The sequence below is a fragment of the Contarinia nasturtii genome, unplaced genomic scaffold (assembly GCF_009176525.2).
Source record: "Contarinia nasturtii isolate CC-2019 unplaced genomic scaffold, AAFC_CNas_1.1 Cnas_scaffold_78, whole genome shotgun sequence".
In the NCBI taxonomy this organism is placed as follows: Eukaryota; Metazoa; Arthropoda; class Insecta; order Diptera; family Cecidomyiidae; genus Contarinia; species Contarinia nasturtii.
Window position 1 is genome coordinate 5,216,674 of NW_022197436.1, and position 25,799 is coordinate 5,242,472.

General features: G+C 32.8%; 4 protein-coding genes across 14 annotated transcripts; 1 reads left to right on the top strand and 3 right to left on the bottom strand.

Annotated features, from left to right (window-relative positions):
* Positions 1-51: 51 nt before the first annotated feature.
* On the bottom strand, positions 52-4,064 carry LOC116340661 (mitogen-activated protein kinase kinase kinase 13-like). Of its 2 annotated transcripts, none has more exons than XM_031767388.1 (4): positions 3,521-4,064; positions 1,888-2,239; positions 1,699-1,820; positions 52-1,631 (listed from the first exon to the last, which is right to left on the bottom strand). In XM_031767388.1, the coding sequence occupies exons 2-4, from the start codon at positions 2,236-2,238 to the stop codon at positions 1,343-1,345; spliced, it is 762 nt and encodes a 253-aa protein (XP_031623248.1). In that variant the 5' UTR covers position 2,239; positions 3,521-4,064; the 3' UTR covers positions 52-1,342. The 2 variants fall into 2 exon arrangements, with proteins under 2 accessions (XP_031623248.1, XP_031623168.1); XM_031767308.1 differs by lacking the exon at positions 3,521-4,064 and adding an exon at positions 2,350-2,630.
* Positions 4,065-4,791: 727 nt separating this feature from the next.
* On the top strand, positions 4,792-25,634 carry LOC116340139. Of its 10 annotated transcripts, none has more exons than XM_031766538.1 (12): positions 4,793-5,208; positions 5,448-5,656; positions 6,240-6,338; positions 6,446-6,543; positions 6,712-7,047; positions 7,117-7,582; positions 14,676-14,906; positions 15,133-15,353; positions 15,409-15,478; positions 15,575-16,912; positions 21,149-21,553; positions 24,897-25,633. In XM_031766538.1, the coding sequence occupies exons 5-12, from the start codon at positions 6,736-6,738 to the stop codon at positions 25,091-25,093; spliced, it is 3,240 nt and encodes a 1,079-aa protein (XP_031622398.1). In that variant the 5' UTR covers positions 4,793-5,208; positions 5,448-5,656; positions 6,240-6,338; positions 6,446-6,543; positions 6,712-6,735; the 3' UTR covers positions 25,094-25,633. The 10 variants fall into 10 exon arrangements, with proteins under 10 accessions (XP_031623046.1, XP_031622398.1, XP_031622487.1 ...); XM_031766627.1 differs by having other exon boundaries at positions 4,793-5,028; positions 5,120-5,208; positions 6,240-6,543; XM_031767186.1 differs by having other exon boundaries at positions 4,792-5,208; positions 6,240-6,543; positions 15,412-15,478; positions 24,897-25,634.
* Positions 8,285-9,674, bottom strand: LOC116340873. Its single transcript, XM_031767637.1, has 3 exons — positions 8,898-9,674; positions 8,621-8,819; positions 8,285-8,410 (listed from the first exon to the last, which is right to left on the bottom strand). The coding sequence occupies exons 1-2, from the start codon at positions 9,370-9,372 to the stop codon at positions 8,761-8,763; spliced, it is 534 nt and encodes a 177-aa protein (XP_031623497.1). The 5' UTR covers positions 9,373-9,674; the 3' UTR covers positions 8,285-8,410; positions 8,621-8,760.
* Positions 11,986-13,114, bottom strand: LOC116340800. Its single transcript, XM_031767515.1, has 2 exons — positions 13,002-13,114; positions 11,986-12,869 (listed from the first exon to the last, which is right to left on the bottom strand). The coding sequence occupies exon 2, from the start codon at positions 12,857-12,859 to the stop codon at positions 12,101-12,103; it is 759 nt and encodes a 252-aa protein (XP_031623375.1). The 5' UTR covers positions 12,860-12,869; positions 13,002-13,114; the 3' UTR covers positions 11,986-12,100.
* Positions 25,635-25,799: the final 165 nt, after the last annotated feature.

Genomic DNA, 25,799 nt, shown 5'->3' on the forward strand with positions numbered 1-25,799 from the left:
CGTCACGTACATTTTAAAATTCAGAGACAAAGAGAGAGAGAGAGAGAGAGAGCGAGAGAGAGGAGAGAGAAATAGAGTATCTGTGTGTGTGTCTGGTCATGTGTGTGGGTGTGTGTGTGCGTGTGTGTGTGTACACTAATACTAATAAACGTGGATGAAACCCGCTTTTTCATACTACTAATATACCGGTAAATCAGTGGTGGTAGCATTCCTACATTGAATAGAGGAACCCAGCACCATCTGGAGTGTGGTAGAGTTATGAGTGTTCACGACAAGTGCAGTGCTCATCGGTAGTGGATGTCTTTGCTCAATTGGGTTTTAGGAATTCACACCATTGTCGGTAGAAAGTCTTTGCTCGTTTGAGTTTCAAGAATTCACACTATTGGTGGTCGAAGGTCTTTGCTCAATTGAACATTAAGCAAAGAAACCACACCAGAGCCCCCTGTAGTCAAGTGGCATCATAACTTAACGGGAGTCTTGCAATAGGTTAATAAACCTGAGCAACGAGAAACTATGGATATTACTGGAAAGTAGACCTAGTATGCTCCCCGTCCAAATCCAAGAATCCAAGATGTATCAGATCTTGTATTCCCAAAAATTGGTTCCGAAACAGTTAACTGAAGGCGGAAAACCAAGTGAAAAAAATATTTCACAAAAGGTTTTCAATGAGAATAAAGATCACATATGCGTAAAATTCGGTGGTTCGTGCGCGGCAAAAAGAAATTTGACTATTCGATAAACAGCGATGGAATTGCTGTGTCCAAGAAGAAGGATACCAGCAATACACAATCGGGCACCAGTCGATTGGACATCATGGGTGGGCAAATTCAAAAGATTGGGAGGTACAGATTCAGGCATGCGGAACTGGAATACCACAACAATACATGAAATTGATACTTGCAAAGAAGTATGTGTTGTACAGAAGGAGGGAAGTTTCTAGCCTAGCATATAAAGAGAAGTGTTTTCAAATCATTCTTGTGCTGTAATTGAGGTATGAACCTTCAAATGTGTCGTCACAAAAAATTAGGTTGATATCTCTTATAGAGAGTTTTCTACGTTAGTCAATTGATTGCTATAGAATAAAAACAGCGTATGGAAAGGTTGCATTTCAAAGCGAAACACCGCCATACAAAATACAGCAAAAAATGTATGTAAAAACAAACTTTGGTGTGCGACCGTATCATACGCTGTATTTATTCTAGAGAATTCAATTGGTCATCACCTCGAAATCCTTGGAAATTTTTATAAAATCGAGAACCGCATTTTTCATATTTGAAAAAGTGAAATACTAGCTAGAGGCCGGCCTCAATAAATGCAATAGATGGTGAATTTGAATCGAGATTCAGGTGGTGACAATGCTCTTCCAAATATTCACTTGCGAGCTGCCATGCGAAGACAAGCGTTTTTCCATTGTAAGTATCATTTGATTTTGAAAACAGTTTTTTGCTTCAGGAAGTGTGACCATCAATCGATGCGTTGTATAAATGCCATTTATTACCATAGAATTTTGCCTACTTTGAACTAATAAATACCATTTTCTATTTACAGATATGGGAAACACCCTATGTATGAACAAAAATAGAAATACCTCCATGATAATACAAAATACTGGTGATTGGGTGCAAACACCTCTGTAAAATTATTAAAATAATTAATACAATTTTGTGTCTGATTTAGCAAACACCTTAAGTTACTTACTTGAACTTAATTATGTTCTCGTGATCCAGTCGTCGCAAATGTTTGATATCCGTTTCTTTGTAATCTCTGACTTTTTTTACGGCTACAATTTCATTTCGTAGATATCCACTGAATACAGTGCCCTGCACCGATTGATTAAGTTAGTAATATAAGTAAGTAAGTAATAATAATAATAATTAGTTTTCTTACCTGTGCACCGGATCCAAGCCACTCAAGGTTTGATATCGACTCAAACTGAATTTCCCAATCTTCGATAACTTTTGGTTTAGTATCATTGGAATTTGCTTTGACGAGAAGTGATACTACCGGCCGCATACATCCTAATAGTCCATCCATCCATCCAATGGGTTTATTGATTCCAAGTGGAGACAAATTCGGTGACCACTTTACATTACAACCAAGATTCGGTGGTGAATCTGAATTATGGGAGGTGCCATGTACATTTATAATATTATGTGATGGTTGTGTTGTTGAGTTTTGGTTCTCCCCATCGTTTTGTTTAGTTTTGAGTGTATTTTGATCGCATTGAATGCATGCCATGCTGCAAAATAAATTATTAATGAATTATTCATACAAAGAAATTTTTCATACACAATAATCTATACATAAAGTATAAAAATGAAAAGACTGTTCCTATAAGACCTGAGTTACCTTAGTTTGCCGTTTTTAGCAAATTTATTTGAGACGTCATTTTGAGACCAAAAGGATTTATAAAACACCATTTTGAACTATTATTTTGAAACACTCTCCAAAATTAAATATTACAATTAGTAATTTATCAATGATTTCATAAGAAAATGCGAACTATGCATGTTTTGTTTTACAAAATATTTACTAATCTCTGGAATATTTCAAAGATGTTATAAACGTATTTCAAAAGTCTATGCTTTTTATTTTTTTATATTATTTTTCATGATATTGTTTTAGATGGAATTATTTCGTAATTTTGCATTATTTTTAACTTTATAAGCAGTTTTTACATCATTTTGTTCCAAAAATCGTATAATTCGATTCCCACATAAAATTTTACTCTCGTAAAACACACTTCAATAAAGAATTTTCAAAGCTTAATTGTATCTTTTTTACTTTGAACAATTTTAAATATGCGACCACTGAAACCAAGAGCTATCGGAATTGTTAACAATTTTTAAAATTATTATATTTCATAAAGAAAAGTTTTTGATTGAAAATACTATAAATAAGAATTGCATGAAGAAGGGTTTATTTATTGACAGCTACACTGTAAAGCGACATCTTTGACAGCTATCATGTATATGTTTCATGTATAGCTTAAAAGCTTTTAATTAATTTGTCCGAATGGGGCTGGGAACTTTTTTAATTCTTTTTTCCTAATAAAATTGTAACTTCCATAAATTAACATCCAAATTCTTATTTAAAAAATATGATCATATTATTATCCTGGAATATTATTTTATTAATAAAACATCTTTTTATCTATAGATGAAACAATATACCTTAGGCTGACCAATTCTTTCTTTATATTTATTAGTTGCTTCATCGTCAGCGAACAACACAAAATGGTCAAAAAAAATTATGCTGATGAGTCACTTTATGCTACACGGATTTTCCAGGAAATGCCAAAATTTATATTGTATATATATTCCATGTGTAGCATACTTACTTCTTACTAAAATCAAACTTTCCCATAATTGTTTCTTTCGTATATCTTTCTTTAAGTATATGAGTTGAGATTTGAATGAATGATTGAATATTATTATTCAAGTTTCCCTTTTTCGGTTTCGTTTCCCTTTTATTATTAATATTTCTATAAATTGAATAAGCGTTAAAGAGTGAAGCTTACCTCGATTATTTGTATAGTTGTACTTTTATTTACGTTCACATGTGCTTTTAAAATACACTTCAGCAGCATAAATATTGGAATATTTATTAGATACAATTATTCTTGTTCAAGGTTCTAAATAACTATTTTATTGATAATCATGTAATCATAATATTTGAACTTAAAACTTTGTTAAATTGTTGAATATTGCCACTTGTTTTTTTTATTTTTAACCTAGACTGAAACTCGGCAGGGAACTTTTTTAATCTTCACAACTGTATATTGTATTGATAGTATTAGCAAAACAGTTTCTTATATCATAATGAAAAACTCATTTTTGTATTGATTTTCCCCATTTTTTTACTTAAAAATGTTGTTTCTATGTCAAGTTTCGTTGTAGATTCAAGAAACTGTGATTTTTTTTATTTATTATATTTTCAAACAATGAAGTTACACGTTTCTAACGTGTACAGAATGCACTTTTTCATAACAATCTTCTTTTACTTTTGTTTTCTTGTGCTTATACATCGCTTACCAACAAAACGGTGTCCGCAATGGTAATGTGTACAGACAACATCATCCATGATATGACCAACATGTGTAAGTATTTGTGTTAAAAATCAAAATGGCGCGATTTGATTACACACATTATTATATTGGATATTTCTTTTCTTGTTTTTTTAAAACCTTCTAAATATATTCAAGTGTCTATGTAATCAAGATTTTTTTTTTACAAAAATACGAACGGAGAAGTACACTTTCAACAGAATACAAACCATGTTGGAACAAGAGTTGTTGTTTTCATTTTTTAACAAACGACTCTTAGACCATCTGCGCAATCTATTGTACGTATTTCGAAATAATTTACCAACTTTAATGATACTGAAATTTTCATTAATGGTAAATGATACGTATCTGCATATGATAATAAGTTGATATCATTCTTGGAAGGTATCTTATGAATTTGTGTCATAATCAACTTGATCGCTTTCTGTCGATATTCTTCTTGAATAAAAATAACGTGGCTACTTTGTTTAGGGGCTTACTCCTTTATTATTTCTAATTTAATTCTCAATATTCGCATTTGTGTATCGAAAGAACTGACAACTATTTAGATTATGATCTCGATGCATTTTTCAAATTAGCAGCAAATGTTTTTTAAGCTGTTTTGTTCAAGCCCCTTGTCCAAACTAACTTTGGTAAAAGAGAAACACACATACACATGTACGCGTACATCGCGATCACTTGGCAAAATTCACATCAATATACGAAACGGCCCGTGAATTAAACTCTCAACATCACAGCTAACCATACAATAAAAATCCCGTCCAAATAAGAAAAAATCAAAAGAGATTGGATGAATAAGTCTGCACAATACATTTTAGAGTTGGTTGTAGTATCAAGTACATTGTGTTCAAAGTTTTACTGCTGCCATTGCATGTTTTTTTTTTGCTATGAACAACGTAACAGTAGTTTCATTCTGAGTTAAGACAGAACCAAATCAGAGCTTTCATCATATTGTATTAAATGTATTTCTTTACAAGTTTTATATAAAAAAATTATATTATTTTAGTGCTTACGGAAAATGTTAAATAAATTTGAAAATAATTATTTTTAAAGAGACGTAAAAATTTGAGCTGAAGGTGCAAACGTGAATAATTTGAATAAATGGTTGATGTTTTGTTGCAAAGGTGTTTCTCGCAAAATTGGTAAGTCAATATACCAATTTATGAAACAAGAAAACGTTTGAATTGATCTTCTTTTAATATCCACTAATTTTTCAATGTTTAAAAATTGTTGACAAATTTAAGTGAGTTTGGACATTAAAAAAAAACAGACCTACAAAAATTATAATTAGATTTGAAGAATTATAGAGAGTAGTTATGATAATTTTTATGTTTCATGGTTCATGGAAAAACGATATTATCATATTCAATCAATATCTCAGGTAATTTAATTTTCCCGTTTTTCGGAAATTCTTCCATATATGTTGTGAGAGACCAGGAACAAATTAATTGGGTGAAATGATGATACGAATTTCTCATCCAGATAGTACACTAAGCAGAATGTGTATTAACACACCAAGATAAAGCGATATTCAGTACACAAAACAACTGTGATGAGCCAGCCGCACATCAACATCGTCTAACACCAATAGTAAATTGAATTTCACTATTTTTATTGAGATTTATGTGCGAAATTCACACAGCATGATCGTCAAGATGCATTTTTGAAGACGATTTTTAAAGTTATTTGACCCATTTTAACAATCCAATCCCTTCTATATTATTCTTATTTGCTTGGAAACGCTGAATTTAATGAATTTAATCAATCGAAAGAAGAAATAAAAAATTCTTTTTGTATGAGTTAGCCAACGCAAGATTTTTGTGAGTAGTGTAGTTGGTTTTTTATGTTATTTTCATTTTGTGAAAGTCATTTCAAAATGCAATGAGCATTCGAGCGAGCTCGCTCTACGTATTCACAGCATACACATATGTAAGCATACATACTTACATCTATACATAAATGCAAACATTCGGAACACATACATTTTTGAAACTTTTATTTTCATAATTTACCTATCTTCAACAAATATGGTGGTTGAATTATAATTTTAAGTTAGAGATATTTTGTATTTTATTTGAAAGACAAATAGTTTTTTGCATATATAATCTATAGACTTTATAACTACTATAGTACAAAGAAACAATTTTCGAAAAATGCCTACTTTTATTCTTAGAAAAGTTAAATGCTCCAAATCATGATAACCAAACGAACCATAAGAATGCTTCCTGATGAAGAAAAACAGAAATAGTAAACTATTAAAATCAAACACTGTGTGAGTGCGTTGTGATCATTTACCGTAACATAACCATTTAACACACGCTTCTTTTTGTGCACAAACACTCATTTATTGAACTAATTTCTTTTCTTCATACATCTTAGTATGGCGTTTCTTTCTTCAAAGTAGAGAATAAATGTAAAGCTCGACGAGTAATGTGACATTTATGTGACGAACAACATCAAAACTGAATTAAGAAACAGTATGACAAACAGATTGGATTTAATAAAATGTGAAAGTTTTCATATAGATATGGCAGAATATGTGTTTTGATTAGAATCAAATTAGATAAAAATTTATTTGAGCTGTACTTTTGAAGCATCTATTTATTAAAAATTTTAGTCTAATATTTTCCTTCTCGAAATCGTAGAAAACAAGAAAAAAATATGAATATATGAAGAGTATGACCATCATGCCAGATAAAGTTCATTTTTTATGTTCGTGTTCACAATATGTGCACGGAAGTGGAAAACCAACGAAAAAGAAAATAACCTGTAAACAATGCAAGGGAATCAAATTACCGTTTACACCAATTGGAGGTACAGTCCGAGTGTTTTCAACCCCATATGTTTTGGATGCTGCTGTGACAAGAAATTGTTTTGGAACCGTACGATTTCCACCAACATGTGAAAATCAAAGACCAACAATTTTATGTAGAGAAAATGATCCATACAACTTTTTACGTCAATCACGCCTGTTAAGCATGGTAAAATTATCGCTGGACATTTACAAAATCATTTTATTATTAATGAAATCAATTAATTTATAATTTTAGGATCGAACGAACGATCAAAAATTACAACAATGTAATAAATTCCAAAAAAATAATGTGCATTTTGGGCCGAATCATATGTTTGTAAATCATTCAACACGAATTTTTGATTCATTATCTCCTTCGGAATATCATTATACTCGTCCAATATTTCAAACAACGATTAATCCATACGAGCTCATTTCATCTACTTTGCATAATAATGAATTTTCAACATCAAACTTATATAATATGAGAAAGAATAAAGCGACAGCTAATTATAATTCAGAATCAATCGTTCTTCAGAATCGTAATGATGCGTATAGTTTCAACAATTTGGACTTATTCTCCGATCAGAGAACAACTGCTGAACAAACAAAGACGACCTCATTTTTTCTTTCTTCACAGCCTCCGCCTACACCAGCCGTGGAATCCCTACCATTGTCAATAAAAGCGGTTCCAAACAAAATACTTAATAATTCGGAAGCAGGTTAGCAGATATTTTATCTGTTAAATATCATACAAGGCTGACTGATAATGACGTGATGAATGTAAAAATGGTATCGCTGATTGAAAATTACCATCCTTCATCTCTCTATATTTCACGGACCCAAAAGTTACAGAGTTTGAATGGAACCAGCCTTATTCATCACTTTATTTGAAACAGAAGCAATTATATTATTAAGGGGGGGTGATTTCATTTTTTTTGGAGATCACTTTTTCAGTGAAAAACCCTATTTCCAACTTATGTTGTATTCACTTTTTAAATCAAAAACCCTAGCAAATTCGAATAACTTCCGTGAAGAAAAAAAACACTACTTAAAACAACTTATTTCAGATGATAACCATGATTCCAATATATAAACACTGATCCCACTATTCCACTAATCCGTCATTTCATTGTCAAATATAATTTCACATTTTGCCGACACTGAAGTATGACATTTTGTTATAATTCATATTATTTTTTTCAACAATAATATTTTAAGAAAGTGATTTTATTGTTTTGTATTGTTTTGTAAATTAAAAAATATTACAAAGAACAAATTTTATCTCAAAGCAAATTCAATGCTTTAATGAAATTCTGTACTATTGACTACAAAAACATTGAATCTAACGAATTTTTGCTATTCCATACATGGGATTAAAGAATCCTATGTGAATCCAGCTACTGAATTGTCTATTTCATTTCAATTTCTCGATTTGTTACACTAAAAGTCTAATCCTATTCCACGTGTCTACAAAAACACAGTCCAAAAATACGATCTCAAACCTTCGTGGTTATACATGACCACTATACCTTAACTCAAAATGCACTCTATATAGCTCGCGAGCAAAAAACATTTGTTGTGGCAAATTCATCCATTATCGGGCATATGTTGACGGTTAATATTGGAGTCGGATTTGAGTGTAGTTTCAGTCATTTTCAACGTCGCAATGGAAAGAAAAAAGAGAAAAAATAAACTCAGTTAGTAAGTATGAATCAACATCAATATACTATCGGTTCAGTTCAACAAATGATACTCACCTACGGGTTATTTTATATACCGAACTGCCCGTACCTCGGTCAAGGCCACAAAACTCAAGCCCATCATCGAGAACATAAACGTAGTCCTCGTCGTCACTGGAATCCTCATCGTTAGCTGCTCGATTTTGTACGGCAGCATTTTAATTCTGTGGTCTCAATAGTTGCGGATGAATGTCCAATCCTAACACCGTACAAAGACCTGAAACCAAAATCGTAAACAACAAATTGTTAGCCTAAATATTTTTCAACATTTTTAATTTCAGTGATCTTTTTTCACCTTTGTACATGATGTTCTTGGCTGCAACGATATCCCGGTGCCAAACAGTTTTCAATTGAAATGGAGCTCGATCATCTTTCCAAATGCCAGTGTTTAGTTGCCAGTTTTTGAAACATACTTGAAGTTTTGACACTAAACCATCTGAATCCATTGGAATATGATCTGGGTTGGCTGCATTCAATCGATTAACAAAATCAACTGCATATTTACGCAATTGTTGGTACACTCGGTTGCTTTTCATGGTGATAATCACGTTCGGTAAATTCCATTGCGATGACTCATCTTCACTTGGAATACAATGCTGACAAACTTTGTAACGATCGCTTTTGGTTCGTCGATCGAATGGCCGGAAACATTTTGCACAAGTTTGCGATGTATTGTATTCGTCGAGCAATCGTACGATACAATTTCCCAACTTCTTGAAACTGTTCAATAGTTGTCGTAATCCCGGGCATCGCAATCGGTGGCGTTCCATGTACGAACTCCTGGATCGATTCCAAGCACATAATCAAACTCAAAATTATTGTACTTCTCTTTGATGGTGTTATCAAGTTCCGGTGTATTGCGTTCAGGCTTCACGAAACATAACGAAACTTCCACACTATCACTTGCCACAGCAAAATCGAATTCTTTACCATTTCCAAGTTTCAAAATTTTTGGCAGGTCAAATATTAAATCCCAATAGATAGCTGGATTGCTTTCGTATTCAGTTTTTTCAATGAATTCCAGTCCACGATTTCCTTTCCATCGGAAGTGGAGTGGTCGGTATGACATTGTTGTTCGGAACGCGTCGATATTGGAACCAGCGTTGTTTCAAAGGAGCTCTTAGATAATAGTAAATTTGTAATTTGACTATTTATCAATAGATGGCGACACATAAAATAGCAACTTCGAAACAGATACGCATTTCCTATATAGACACTCGCCCAAATGTCGGACTATTTGTTTGAATTTTCAACTTCAATTTAATATTTAACACTTTTGATTTCATCTAAAAATATCATTCTATACACAATTCTATGCAGAATTTAATTGTGCTTCATTTCACAATTGTCAAAAGAAAGAAATTTCCAAAAATATATTATTATTTTCCATTTTTCCGTCGTAACATCGAAAATTCCATATGTCGGATATTCGTCGTCCAATTCTCGGCTCCCAAATCCCGAAAAAAACTTTAAGTTTTGACAGCTCAGGAACGCATTCTTTACATTGAGGAAAACAATACAAAATATCGAAGTTGAAATTATTGGATTGATATATTTTTGCTGCATATTTAATTTTATTTATTTTTTTCACAATAAAATGGCAAAAATATTTAAAAATATTATGTTATAAGTAAAAAACACTTCTTTGGAAGTTCTCACTGTGATGCAATATATTGTATACTGCACATCAAATCTGAAAATGATCTGATATAAATTTTCAGTGACGCTTGCAATCAAATACACAAACAATTTTTATATTGCGTTGCCTCTCTCATTCTTAGAAAATTAAAAATGAAAATTTCATTGTGATAATGCCCAAGAGGCAACACAATATAAAAATTGTTTGTGTATTTGATTGCAAGCGTCACTGAAAATTTATATCAGATCATTTTCAGATTTGATGTGCAGTATAGCGTCACAGTGAGAACTTCCAAAGAAGTGTTTTTTACTTATATCATTTGTTTTAACATTAAATTTAATTTTTCTGTTTGAAATCTACAAAAAAATTTCGCTCGCTACGCCCGTGATTTCACTGATCTATAATATTTTTGGTTGAATTTCACAATGATACAAATACGACTTTAACTGTCACATCTGTCAAATGCAAAGTGTTTCACTTGAAACTTCAGTGCTTAATGTGTCGGCAATTGGACGATTTATTACGGAATAATATTACAGTGAAAAATGAAAAATAAATATAATTGTTTTTCTTTATATTTTCAATATTTCTGTTCAATAACTAAATTAAAGTATCTACAATTCGCAGACATATATTTTTTCCAAATTAGTTATTTCTTCATATAAAAAAATGCATTTTACCGGCTTGTCTCAAAATGACATAGTTTAACTTTTGACGTGAAGAAGTGATAAAAATATCGAATTTTTTTGAACGTAATTTGTGAAAGCAATAATAGATTTTTGATTAAAATTTGGATTATAATAAAGAGATTTGATATTGATCTTTCATAATTTACTTTTAAAAATGCAATTAAAATGAATTTTTAACTTTTAATTTCAATTCACCTCTCCGACATGTGTACTGTACTTCGATGCAGAATTTAATTGTGCTCCATTTCACATTTCTCAAAAGAAATATTTTCCAAAAATGTATTATTTTTTTCCATTTTTTCGTCGTAACATCGAAAATTCCAAATATTTAATTTTATTTATTTTCCCATAGTAAAATGGCAAAAATATTTTAAAATATTGTGTTTTTCCACTGATTTGGTTTGAATTTCACAATGATCCAAATACATACATAACTGTCACATCTGTCAAATCAAAAGTATTTCACTTGAAATGTTCGGCGCTTTATGCGGCTTTATGTGTCGGCAATTGGATTATTTATTCCGGAATAATAGTACAGTGAAAAATGGAACATAAATATAATTGCTTTTCTTTATATTTTCAATATTTCTGTTCAATAACTAAATTAAAGTATCTACAATTCGCAGATATAATTTTTTTTTCAAAGTAGTTATTTTTTCATACCAAAAAATGCATTTTACCGGCTCGTCTAAAAATGATATAGTTTAACTTTTGACGTAAAAAAGTGATAAAAATATAGAATTTTTTTTTGAACGTAATTTTTGAAAGCAGGAATAGATTTTTGATGAATATTTGGATTATTATATATAGATTTGATATTGATCATTCATAATTTGTTTTTAAAAATGCAATTAAAACGAATTTTCGATTTTTAATTTCAATTCACCTATCGGTATTCCGACATTTGGTCGTGTGTCGACATTTGGCAATCTACTGTACTTATCGTAAAAAATGTAATAAAAAATCGCGTGCCGAGAAAAATAGTAACAATAATTATTATACACTGGGTATAATACACAAATATTAATTTTTTCTCAGCACGCGATTTTTTATTACATTTTTTACGATAAGTATAGGAAATGCGTATTTGTTTCGAAGTTGCTATTTTATGTGTCGCCATCTATTGGTAAATAGTTGGAACTACTTTCTTACTAAAGTGTCATACAATTGCTAAGAGACCCTTTCATATTTCACGTGAAAATCGAAAATTTGTCGCTGAATGTTTATAAATATTGGGATGGTTTGAAACCAGCGATCACGAATGAGATTCTGGAAGTGTACATTGATTGGCAATCCAATGCCTGCTGCTTCGTTTAATAGAAGATCGATGTTCGCGTTTCTCTCGACTCTACTCTGGAACATTACGATCTTCGTCGCACGTTTTACATCCAATTCAGTGATGAGATTTCCTTGTCGATTCGAATTCAGTTCGTAGCGCTTTAGCGTGAAAAATTTCTTGATGCGATTGAATGCCCATACTCTGATGTTATTTTTCACGTTTGTTATGTACTGAGTGATGAGATGATTGAATGCGTTCCCCATGCCCTCGCGAGCTGGCCAATTTTCTGGACGAAGAAAATCAGGACATGCTTGCTCTACAGTTCGTCGAAATGCAAGCGGTAATTTGTGGTAATTTTCTTGTAATACCGAGATGAAACATTCACCAATTATACCATTCACGTATTTATTGAATTGATCATTCGTGTATTCATCGGATTCACCATTAAAAAATCGAACATTTTCATCGTCAAAGGCTTTGTTTGCTTTGAACAAAAACAGTAATGACGCCAGAGTCGTAATCATTGTGGCCGAAAGGCACCAGTATGTGACCTGATCGATGAACGGTGCACGATACTCTTCCCGCACCACTTGATTAAGAGTCATCTTCAACGACGTACTGCGCCCATTCTTGGCTCTCTTTCTTCTCATCGTGACAGATCTATCGTACAAAAAGTAAAGAAAAAAATACACCAAATATACCATAGATCACAAACACAATAAGATATAAACACTTCTATAACAAATTAAAGGAAACAGTAATGAAGAACGCATTATAAAGATCACCTCTTACCTCAACAAAGTGACTCTGTATTCTAAATCGAATGATGAAATTTATTTCCAACGTGACATCAAATATTTTGCCGATCGAAATGTTGTTGGAATATTCACAGTAAATTCTATCAACACTCTGTTATTTCGGAATTAAAACAAAGACAGTCACAAAACCAACTGTGAATATATCCATTCCACAGGGAACAGCATTCCGAACACACAAAATCGTTTTTGAAATGACAATAAAACCAATTGATCGCCCAAACTACGCTTCAAACATTCACATATAATTCTCAAGAAATCCTGTTGAAAACAAAACAAAGTTTTATTGTAAACAAAATCGGTTGGTGCGATAGTTGTTTATACTAACAATACTGTCACACAATGTGGGCACATTTTTAATACATATAAATGAATATCTTTGGATTTGGTTTGACACATATACACCGCGCCAATCGAAAAATGTCAGTTGCATTTCGAAAATTCAAAATAATAATTCCACAAATAAAGAAAATTTAATGCAATAAATGACGTATAAAAGAGTTCTTCTGCAGAGTTTAAAATTAAATTATGCATATCTCTTTCCGAATAAATTGTTTATTTTTTTATTTGAGCGGTAGATTTAGATTTTCAATTTAAAACTTAATGTATTGGGTTGTGTTCACATTATGTTGTCAAATGAAATATTATTGGAAGTGAAAGAAAAAAGTGGATCCATTCCATTGGAATTCGTGGAAACTATGCATATAATCTCCGTTGCATTTTACACGAAAATGACCACCAGAATGGGCCAAAACGTTACATTTTTCAACGTTAGAATGTACTTAAAACATTACAAATTTGTTCCACAGATACTATTAGTATTCTATGTTAGGAACTTGTTCAAACAAAATGACAATTCATATTTCTCATTGTAGAAGGTGCACTGAATTTAATCTCACAACGGAAATAAATATAAATTCCAATTATCCGCACCTAATTTATAAATTAATTAAAAAAAAAAAATAGCAGACAGGTGATTGTTTCTTGAATTCCAGTATCGTTCCAATTTAACCTAATAAAGTATGGTGGTTCACCTGAAAAGTCGATTGTATCCTACATCATGATTCTGCCATATTTTTTGCTGGCGCTAGGTTCCATTTTACGTGTCTGCGCTGAAACCCATGCCTTCGTTGTGCACACACAAATATTGGACTGATATAATGTGATGCTTGGGACCATTCTAGATAAATCACCAAAACGTTACAGTTTTTTAAAGCGATATCTTGAACTTTTTATCATTTCTTTAAAAACTGCCATTTCCGAGGTGTTCGTTTCCCCTGATTGTTTAACTACATCCGAAATCAATCGGGAACTTTTAAAATAACTCTAGTAAATAGGAGAAAGTCCAGGCATTACCACCAGGCTTAGTTCTGAATTTGTAGACGGATTTATTATACTGAATTGATGTTGAATGTTGATTCCACATTTCGCATTTCAAGCTCTGTAACTTTTAGGTCTGTGAACGGATCTGGTTCAAAGGTGAAATATAGAGGTTTAAAAGATGTTTAGTTTCAAAAATTATATCAATTTGGTACCAGCGTCACCTTACATATATCACGCCATTGTCAATCAGGCCAGTTCATAATAATAGGTGAAAGTGCATGCATGAAATCCTCATTATATTCTAATCAAAATGAATCTCTCCAAACAGTAAATACTATTCAAAAAGGCCTTAAAAAGATAATGAAAGAGACAAAATCAGTTCGTATTGAGAATGGGACGTTGTTAACAGGTCGATTCAAAAAAGTGCAATTTAATACATTACCAGAATTGACACGACCAAAAATATTAGCTGAGTTTCAGAAAGAGCGAGATTTTGACCTAAATCATTCTACACCTGAACACGACGATGTTCTCTCAAATGGACAAAAAAATCATACAGGTTTGAAGTGGTGGAATTTTATAAAAAATCTGAACCGCAATAATGTTGTTTTTTGAATAATGAAATACAATTTATTGATAACCTTTACGCTGTAATGCATAGTGTCGACCTAAAATTTATCCGCTGATATTTAAAACTAAGATTTGTCCGCCGAACAAAACTAATTAGTAGACGAATTTCGAGCGGACAGTTTAAATGAAACCTCAATAAATGAAATTATTTTAAGGTATGAAAACAACCAGCCAAAGAAGGAAGCCTGTAATGCGTTCAATGAGTGATCGGCGTGATAAGGATTCAAAGGCATATGCTTACTTCAAAGATACGACCGCGTTACGCACAAAACCACATCGAATAAGTCCACATCAACTTTTTCTGAAAACAAATAACACATTACGTCATAGACCCTCCTGTCCTCCACCAAGCTGCCCGAAAGATCAGCTTGCAAAAGTAAGGTCAAACTACAGAATCTTGTATTTGTTTTCTTTATTATACATTTTTTTAGAAGACAGAACAAATTATTCAAAATCAGAGCGCCCCTCAACGACCACCACGTCAGCAAAAACCTCAAAATAGTAAGTGATCTATTGTATATGCATTAACAAGAATTTCAAAAATTACATATAGTTATACAATTACAATTATACTACATACTATACATACTTTTTTAGAAAAATTATCAAATAAACCGAGATTGTTGGATGAAACCAAAGCTTCAAGAATCTTCGGTTTATTACCTGTGTCTAAAACCACCATTGAGCCATTTCCAAAAACAATGGGCTCACTGAATAAACAAAATAAACAGAAAACGTCAATTACAATAAATAGTGATGAATGTTCAACAGTAAATGTGAACGATCGTGTTAAACTGTATCACTCATCTGTTTTAATAAGAAGTGGCACGGACCCAGAAAACCAAAAAGAATTGGAAAAAAGCACACAAGATCTACCAAATTTTAAAAATGAAACAATGGGCAAAAACAATCAAATTTCACACAATGCAGCTATGTCTGATAAGACACCGACAGATTTAAATAAAACTAAAACATTAATTTACTTGGATGATACAAGTAATTCTCAAAACAAGAAAGTTGTGTCCGAAGAAAATGGATCATCTACAATGAAAAATAATGTTGATGATAGTGGATGTGATAGTAGTATCATTCAATCTAACTATTTTACAGACAGTTTTATACTGAAATTATTAAATGATCCATTCTTAAGTCATTTGCTATATGGTCTCGAAATTAAATCTATTGCGAATATAATAGAAAGTTCATTGATAAAAATGGGCACCAGCAAATACAGTTATAATTTTATTACTAGATTAACCAAAGACACTGATACAGATAAAATATTTGTTAAATATTTACACGAAATAATCAAAGAAGAGCGTTATCTATATGATTTGATGGAGGCTAAGTTGAATGATAAAGGACTTTGCGAGAAAAACAAAATAGTTCCGGATGTAAAGCTTCACGACATGCTCTCTGAACCAAAATGGTGGAAAAGTGGTGAATGTTTATTGAAATCTGACATACATCAATACGAATCTATCTGTTTTAACTGTGATCCCATCTACGAAGAAATCAACGAAAAGCCTCCGCCTTTGCCAACCAATCCTCCACCGATATTGGCCAATACATCTGATTATAAGCCAATGTTTTTGGGAGCAACAAAGTACGAAATTTTATCTTATTTAGTTGATGCAAAAGATCGAGTTCCAGAGGAGCCTTATACATTCAAATTTCTACGTCGTTCGACGAATGAAATGAAGTCCTTAGAAAAGGTACCTGAAGGCAATGGAAAAGCTATCATCAATATAAAACAGGTGACCCCACATAATGGAAGCGAAGTAAGATTATATGAAACTGATAAATTCATGACAAGCATTGAGCGAAATGATTCTGGTGTTGGATCTGAAACAAGTAAAACTTCAAGAACAAAGTATCAACCAGGCATTATAGAGAATAAAAAAAATCAACCAATACATTTATGCGAAGATTGCGGTGAGTAAACATATAAACACAGTAAGATCAAGGAATAAGTGAACCTCTATTTAACGAAATTCCAGTGTCTAACGAAAAAAATTCAATCGGTCAGTATATATACAAATTTGCCATCCAAAATTTTATATGATTTTGTTCTCCAACTGGATGGAGACATGGAGTAACAGAAAATTTTCAAATCAAATATATTTTTTACCTCTCAAACGCATCATAAGCCTCTAGTGCATAGCTCTGCTTTTAGGCGGGGTGTATGAATTATTGTCTAAAATATATAATTGATTATAAATTTTAAACGTGTAAACGTGCATAAAACACATCCAGAAAAGATCATCCTTTCATTTTATATACATTTGAAAATTGGTTTTTGGGTAGATACTTATCAAATAAAAAACCTCTATCGAGGTGAAGAACGAGTGACGAAACCAAAATTTGAAACACAACATTTTTGATATCAATTTTGTGACGAAAATAGTTGGTAGATATTTTTCTGTGTACTGTGAATATAAAATTAATATACATTTGTATATTCATAACGTTGCAGAAATTCCTTTCTTTTTACTTCGAGTTCATACTGACGCAATGAAGCAACGTTCCGAATTTACAAATGTATATAAAGTTTATATTCACAGTACACAGAAAAAATATCTACCAACTATTTTCGTCACAAAATTCTATTGGTGAGATCTAAAAAAACGCAAGTGTATTCGACTTTATCGCAATAAAGGAATGTAAGTTTTTTCATGGTTTAGAGTTTTTTTGCGCCAAATAAATTTTGAAAAAAGAAAGTATGTATTTCGGCTGAATCAGTTGTTGGAAAAGAGATGCATGTTTCAGTGTTTTCGTTTAGATAAAAGAACGTAAGTGTCTTTGTTCTGGAAACGGGCTTTAGTGGATCCTCAGGATCGTTCAGAACCGCTCCTAGTTCCCGATAATCTATACATTATTTGCCTGTGTGTGGAAGTGGATTTTTCAAGAATTTGAATCTTTTTCAAATACAATGAAGATATGAATTTTTTTTTGTTATTTTTGGATCAAAATGATATAAAATATGGTTCATAATGGGGAAAAGTGTTTTTTTTTTTGTGGTGTGGTATGCATATTTTTTTATCTTTGACTTGGGGCTTAAATTGATGAAATTTTCAAAAGAACATATGTAGTCTTTTTCGAGAAAATGTCCGTTATGTGTCCGACCAGACGGCCACATTTTGGTTTTTGGCCAGTTTACAATGATATTCATATGTTGAGGCGCCACAGTGACCGTATGAAAAAGATTGCCATTTTTGGCCACATTTTCACTCTCGAAGGCCATATCTTGAAAACAAGATATTTCCTGGATATGAGCTATGCGGCGTTTTATAGCTTAGATTTTGGCCTAAAATTGGTGAAATTTTCAATGCAGCAACTTAGGCTGGTTTTCGAGGTAATAGCCGTTATGTATCCGACCGAACGGTAACTTTTTGGTTTTTGGCCAATTTGGCCACTCTACCTTGAAATTTTTGAACCGCAAATGGCACCATAGCACACTTCAAGACCTTTCCAACGAGATGCATATGTCCGGGGTGTGTCACATGCAGACAACCCGGTGACCGTGGGGACAAAAGTCAAAAAGTGACTTTTGGAGGCCCGCCACGGCCAACAATGCGGCCAAATCGAAAAGTTCCGGAACAAAAAAGTCTTAGTTTTTTGTGTACTTTAATCACAGAAAGTTTCAAAAAGATCAAACACAACTACGCAAAATTGCGCACAGACACACAGACATAGAGATTCATATGAAAGAATGACTGTGAAATTATAACAGTTTTTTGTACCATACTACCATTTTTATATGAACTGCTCCACTCGCATTTATTCTACATTTGTGAACAGCTTTTATTGGGCTGCAGCTTTGAATGTTAATTAGATACGAGTGGAGAAATGGTATAAAGCATTGAGTTATTCTTTTTCAATAGTACCTTACTGTATAGTTCAGTAATTTTTGGTGTAGGGCGGCGCCACCGTATGTACTGTACATAGAAATTTACATTTAAACTAACGCCATCTAACGTGTTTGATAATTTTTTCCCCCAAAAAAGTGGCACTATAACCCGTATTTGTTCTTTTTGCTGAATTTTTCGAAGTAATTGATCGATTTCGACGGTTAGGGGATCGTTGGAAAGATACTGAGCTCTAGAATCTGAATATCGATGTTTCAGGGTTCAACGATCTCATTTAGTGCCATCTATGGCCGTAGAACTGAATTTTTGATCCTTTTCTTTCCAACCATACATCAATCGGGGCCAAAGGCTTTCTCAGTCTGGATATCGTATATTTCGTGTATATATAGCGAGTTCGACTTTTCAACATACTAATGTGGTTTCGTCACTGACGCGAACTGCCGTCCGAATGAATTATTATACAAACTCACAAGCATTTTTGAAACATTTCTGAACTAATTCATCCTCATTTGCGGAAATTTTTGTTCACATAATTTGAAGTATTTTCTTTCGATATTAAAGGAATACTTTATTTTTTTCACATGTGACAATGTCACTTATCAGTCTCGTGTACCCCGCCTAAAGCTATACAAATCGATCAAATTTCAATTTTTATTCTTGGAATTTCAAACGACATTATTATATTATGCTGAATATTCATTTGAAATTAAACGAAATAGTCAGCTATTTGGAACATTTCAATTTTGTGATAATAATAATTTGAACGCTCTAGAATAAAAACAACGTACTGAATGGTTGATATATCAAAGCGGAACACGGCATTTTTTTAACATAGATTTGTTGTTGTAATAATGTGGGATGTATCTCTTCTTTCACTACAGTGAAAGCATCCACTTGGATGAAATTAACACAAAAAATAGAGTAAAATAGAGTGCGTAACACATTTTGAGGGGAAGACTCTCTGCTAACACCGCAAGTGCGAGTAAGCATACTCGAATATTTCAAATATGAAATATCTAACTCGAATATATAATATTCAATTATTTTTTTATTATTGATTTCTGGCATATAGTCACAATGACCACTTTTTCATAGGCCAGTCCTTTTTTTGTCAATTTTTTTGATCATACTAGATTCTATAATGTTTGAAATGGGTTTGAAAAAAAGAAATTCTGGTACATTTGAAGACATGGTAAATCAGTGAAAGTCCTGAATTCTTCATTTCAATACAAAAAATGACACTTTAGTCGACTGAAAGTGACATTTTATACGCCGTCGGAATATTTGAGACATTTTTCTTGAAATTTCTCCTGGTGTCAACATTACGACCATGAATGTCATGACCAAGGGGAATGTCAAAAAGAACGTACTAGAATTATATAATTTGGAATAGGTCGTAATAGGTTGAAATAGTTTGGAATAAGCGGTAACGTAAATGTCAACAAATACACTGTACTGTCCACAGAAACATTAGGTTTTTAATTCAGTCGTCGGCACCGAAACATTTCAATATTTTTGTGAATTTTTTTTGTATAATTTAAATAAATATATTAAACATTTACAACAAAAAGTATATTTACAAAAATATTGAAATGTTTCTGACTGAATTGAAAACTCAATGTTTCTGTCACCATATCGGCGTATTTGTTGACATTTATATTACCACTAATTCCAAACTATTCCAACCTATTCCGAATGACATAATTCTAGTACGTTCTTTGTGAAATTCCCCTTGTTCATGACTGTTTGCCTTCAAATATTGTCAGTCATCCTCCGGAGCCATTTTAGTTTCAATAAAAAATCAAAATTTGCCAAACAGTGGCTTAAACGATCGATTTGTCGAAAAGACTTGATTTTAAAGCAAATTATCACAGGGTGGTTGACCGTCTTCTTCGTGCAATCTGATGACCCTGGAATATTTTTTAGCAGCAAATTGAAGTGTATGGTCCATAAGCTAACAACGATTAAGCACTTCTAAGGCTAATATTCATCGCGTTATTCTCGAGTTATTGCCACTGCAGTGATGTCTGAAAACGTCCGAAAAATTGGCCAAAAATGGACTGACCGACTATGTAAAAAGTGGCCATGGACTATATGCCAGAAATCTTTTACATAAATTTCAGAGGTTTTTCTACCAAGTAAAGCGATTTTTACTATTATAATAAAAAAATATATATGATTTATATCAATTTGAAATCCTCAACCTCTTAAAAAAAACACCCTTTACATATATTCCGCGGGGTTCGCTTATGACGAAAATGAGTGTGTTTTGTATTATAATATTTTTTTAACCAATTTTTAGATGAAGCTGTTGAATTGCATTTCTATGGAGCACCAGATATTTACTTGCCAATCGTTTGTAGAAATTGCAGTAAGAAACGTACTGAACGTCGAGAAATTCTTTGGGAATTCATTGAAACGGAAAAAAAATACACACGCGACTTGCAAATTATAATTGATGAGTTTTATCGTCCAATGTTAGTGGCTGGCTTACTTACGCAAAATCAACTTTCAGCAATTTTTTTGAATATTGAAGAATTGCTTCAAAATAGCGAATCATTCTGTAGAAAAATAAGAGATGCTCTTGATACAGCAAACGATCAAGGCGACGATGATCTGTTCACTGTCGATATTGGAAAAATAATCTTGGAAACATCATCTATGCTCTCGGCATTTGAAACCTATTGTGTACAGCAGGCAGCTTCTAGTGAGTTGAATATTATTTATTACCAGCAACAAACTAACTAACATCTATCTTGAATGTCATTGTATGTCACACAGCAGCGATCTCTATCAGCGGCCAATCGACAAAAAGTGGAAACTAAGTCGAGCATACAAAGTTATCCTCAATGAAAGATATTTTAAAAGATTAATATTGCCGCCAGTAGAGTTCGCTTCGAATCTGTGTTGTTGTTGTTTTATGTGTAAAATCATTGACATTTATGAACGGCGAATGACTAATCCAAACCCAATTATATTTTGGGAGCATGCGGTATTTTTGTTAAACTGGGCAGTAATATAATATCCAAAATTTATCAAAAAAATGTTGTCCTCTGTTAAAATATTAAAGAGAAAGAGAGTTCATGGACCAAAATAAAACTCACTGAGAAGACAACATCTTTATAGAGACTGTGGCTACAGTAAAAGTATAATTTGAAAATAACAGGTCTTTCAATAAGTCCTGGGACTAACACATAGATAGAGTGAATTCGACCAGTTTCATTTTACACTAGATTATTTACATTCAGTTTTTTCTGTTCAGTATCTCTTCGGAGCGGTATCTCGAATTGGTTTGTATGGCGATGTGTGTGTACGTGAATAACGATGCTTTGTACAACGTTTCTGCTATGTATTTTCGGAACGTTCCGCTTGTTCCGGTTCGTTCAATATACAAGTGAAACCAATGAAATGGTTTGGTTTCGGTTCACCTCTCTGAAATATAATAACCTTTTATCAGATTCCAATCGCTAAGATGTCAAAGATTGAAAATTTCCAAGAACAAGAATATTATCACAAGTGCACCCAAAATATATAATCGCTCTCTGTTGCATCAATAAATTTGGTTTTTACGCTGCACATTTTTATATTGGGTTTCCATGCGATGGCCATTGACAACAATTTTTATTGCGCAGTAGATTTTGTTTTAATATTTTGCTTTCCCTCAGGATTTCTTTTAATCCATATGGATTTTTAATATAGAAAAATCCTAAAAGTATACAATTTAGTCCGACTGGGCACACAGTGTAAAGTAAAAAAGATACAAAGTCATCATTCAAAGTTCAAACTGAGAGTTAAAGTATTCAACACTTCAGACGGCGTGGTTGTGCGCCAGCAGTGTTGACCTCGGATTTCATCCGAATGGGAAAATCCAGTAGAAACTCCAATTTTTATTACCTCTTCGGGTAAAAAAATCATCGATGAATCAAGACATTTCTAAAGATTCGGTTTTGGATTATGATAAAAGATCGGCCAATGATGAAAATGCTTTTTCTTCTTAGCAATCTTTGACAAATCGAAGTTTTATTATGATACACTATGCACAGAAACAAATATTCGAGTACGCTTACTCGCACTTGCGGTGTTAGCACAGAGTCTACCCCTCAAAATGAGTTACGCACTCTATTTTACTCTATTTTTTGTGTTAATTTCATCCAAGTGAACGCATCGTAGTGAAAAAAGAGATACATCTGTAGTCATATGTACGTTGAACGCATGCGGCTATACACATGTATTTCTTCTTTCACTATGATGTGTTAACTTGGATGAAATTAACACCAAAAATAGAGTACGTTACTCATTTTGAAGGGTAGACTCTCTGCTAACACCGCAAGTGCGAGTAACCGTACTCGATTTTTTATTTCTGTGTGGTGTTGGTGATTATTCAAGAAATTATTTTCAGGAACTTTTCACATTCGCGACTGAAAATAAAAAGGAAAGAGTTCTTAGAGTGAACGATAACTTTAACTACGTTACAAGACAATATCAATTTTTATTCCGTTTTCATTTCATTATTGGATCAAGAATGTTTGAAATAAAAACTTATTTTATTAAAAAATCAAAAACAAAATATTTACGCTGATCGAAAATTATATAAATTACGCTTTGTCTTATAATAAGTACTTTTATCGATCAAGCCAATTTCCGCATTGAACCCCGTTTTCTCCATATATTCAAGATTCTTTGTATTTGTGCCACCATACCAGTGACTGTCGTAAATCCTGGTGTAAATAAAAATTGAACGCCGTTCGGCCTTTAAATCTAAACCAGTTTATTTCATATTAATAATACGTTCATCATTTTTTTTATAAAAAGGCTGAATCATCACGAAATGTAATTGATTGGATTATTGGGTTTGGACGGGGAGCATACTCTAGGTCTACTTTTCAGACTAGGTCTACTTTTCACTAATATCCATATCCATCTCGTTGCTCAGGTTTTATTAACCTATTGCAAGCCGCTCGTTTGAGTTATGGTGCCAATCGACCGCCGGGATCCATCTGTTCGACAGTGTCTTCTCTGACCTTGCTGTTCAGCTGGGCCCTTCGTGACTGAGTTTCTCTATTCAATGTAGGAATGCTACCACCAATGATTTACCGGTATTTTCACGAATAGTTCAGCACTACCTTTTTACGGTTGACGTATTGGATATTTGGCATATCCAAGACACCAACCTAACGCGAAGGCACTCCATTTTACGTGTGTCTATACTGAGCCCATATTTTCGTTGTGCACACACACGGGACCGACGGCTTTAAGTGCCCTCCGAAGCACTCCACTAGCCCGAAACCCATCCAAATCTATTCCGCATTCAACCACTGAGCGAATAACGGTGGAAAACTACCGGACCAAATAAAATTTTGCGTATAGCACACAGGGTATCAAGCACATACATTACGAACACGTTATAAAAAGTTTATATTGGATTATTGGATTAAAACGGGGTGTGTACTAATTACAATCAATATAATATAGATTCTTTTTGTTCAAGTGTCATAACTTACTGCAAGACGGGTGTGTGTGTACTGAAATACACGAAAATGGTCTTTTATCGAAAAACATTTCTGAGGCATGGATTCTCATCGCATTTAGAAATCTTTACCAACTTGAATAATTTCGGGTCATGAATCATCGGGTAGGATCGGCCAGCCCGTGAATCCGACCCAAATAGTATCCAGCATTGGATATCTGTCAATGAGATGTGCAGTGTTTTCCACGTCTCCACCACACAGTCTACAATCAGGGACGATTTAAGAGGCGGTTATCCGGGCTTACACACCCCCTGTGCCCATGTTTGATAGCTTTATTATACTGATTTATTATATTCGCAGCAACGAAACGACAACAACAATAACACGTATTTTTAATGTCAACAAAGTTTTTTTTTATCATCTGAGGTTTTTCTCTAATGTCATAATTTAAACTATTTTATTCTGAAAAAAATCCCATGCATGATAATAATCTTTATAATAGTTTTTTTCTTTTTTACATAATATTTCTTAATTTCTTGATTGATTTAACAATATTCAAAATATTTTTGTATATTTTTTTAGGTTTATTGCTTGCCAATTTAGAAAAAGACAAAGAGCTACTGAAAATTTTTTTGCGTGTCTCTCAAATGGAAAATTCTGTTTTACGTCGAATGAACCTAAATTCATTTTTGATGGTAATCTTACTACTAAACGTTCTGAGTTGTAAGCAAAAGTTTGAGAAATGTTGTTATCGAAAAAAGTATCAAGTTAACCAATAGTCAATGAGATTACCGAAAGATAGTTTTATCAAACTAAAAAACAGCACTTTACACACAAAAAACACCTAACCTCAATATGAGACGATTTGACATAAAATTCTGTTTATCCGAAGTCTCATTTATTTTTGAATAAATTTTAGTAAACAATTTTTTTTTTCAATTATTTGTGCGTTATACCGAGTCTCCGAGAGTTTCTCCCGTAGGGGGTGTAACACCTATAGATTCCGACTCCCAGAACACTTTGGACCAGGTCGGATCCACCTGCTCCACAATATTAGCTTCCAGCTCATGACATCTGAAATATTGGGTTCCTTGGAACTACCAATGATCATATCTGACCCCATATCAATATATGGAAACAATTTTTTTTCCAAATGTCATGTCTTGAACCCCTCTGTTACATGCAGCATTTTGAAAGAAAAAAAAATTTGCTGATCCGTGGATGTTTTTTCACACAAAAATTTAAATCACATAATTTTTCATATAAAATGTACGTGGGTCTGGCCAGAATCATGTGGCATGAATACGATGTATACATCAACATGTCCTTATAATAATCCTTGTGTCCTTTGTCGTCCTGATTTTTTATGTTGATGTATACATTGGATACATTTATCAAATCGAGTTTCACAACTGTTCAAGTACTGTTGGCTACGAACGTTCGTTCGTTCGTTCGTAGAAATTTAAAAATAAAATTGTGTTCGTT

Excerpts from the sequence above, each read along its gene's own strand:
- LOC116340800 (XM_031767515.1), bottom strand. The coding sequence starts at position 12,859 with ATGAGAAGAAAGAGAGCCAAGAATGGGCGCAGTACGTCGTTGAAGATG.
- LOC116340139 (XM_031766453.1), top strand. The coding sequence starts at position 6,736 with ATGAAGAGTATGACCATCATGCCAGATAAAGTTCATTTTTTATGTTCG. Across the intron at positions 7,048-7,116 it reads AATCACGCCTGTTAAGCATG|GATCGAACGAACGATCAAAA; the intron begins GTAAAATTATCG and ends TTATAATTTTAG. Across the intron at positions 16,913-21,148 it reads ACATTTATGCGAAGATTGCG|ATGAAGCTGTTGAATTGCAT; the intron begins GTGAGTAAACAT and ends ACCAATTTTTAG.
- LOC116340873 (XM_031767637.1), bottom strand. The coding sequence starts at position 9,372 with ATGGAACGCCACCGATTGCGATGCCCGGGATTACGACAACTATTGAAC. Across the intron at positions 8,820-8,897 it reads CAAGAACATCATGTACAAAG|GTCTTTGTACGGTGTTAGGA; the intron begins GTGAAAAAAGAT and ends TTTTGGTTTCAG.
- LOC116340661 (XM_031767308.1), bottom strand. The coding sequence starts at position 2,420 with ATGGTGTTTTATAAATCCTTTTGGTCTCAAAATGACGTCTCAAATAAA. Across the intron at positions 2,240-2,349 it reads GCTAAAAACGGCAAACTAAG|CATGGCATGCATTCAATGCG; the intron begins GTAACTCAGGTC and ends TTTATTTTGCAG. Across the intron at positions 1,632-1,698 it reads GAGAACATAATTAAGTTCAA|AGGTGTTTGCACCCAATCAC; the intron begins GTAAGTAACTTA and ends ATAATTTTACAG.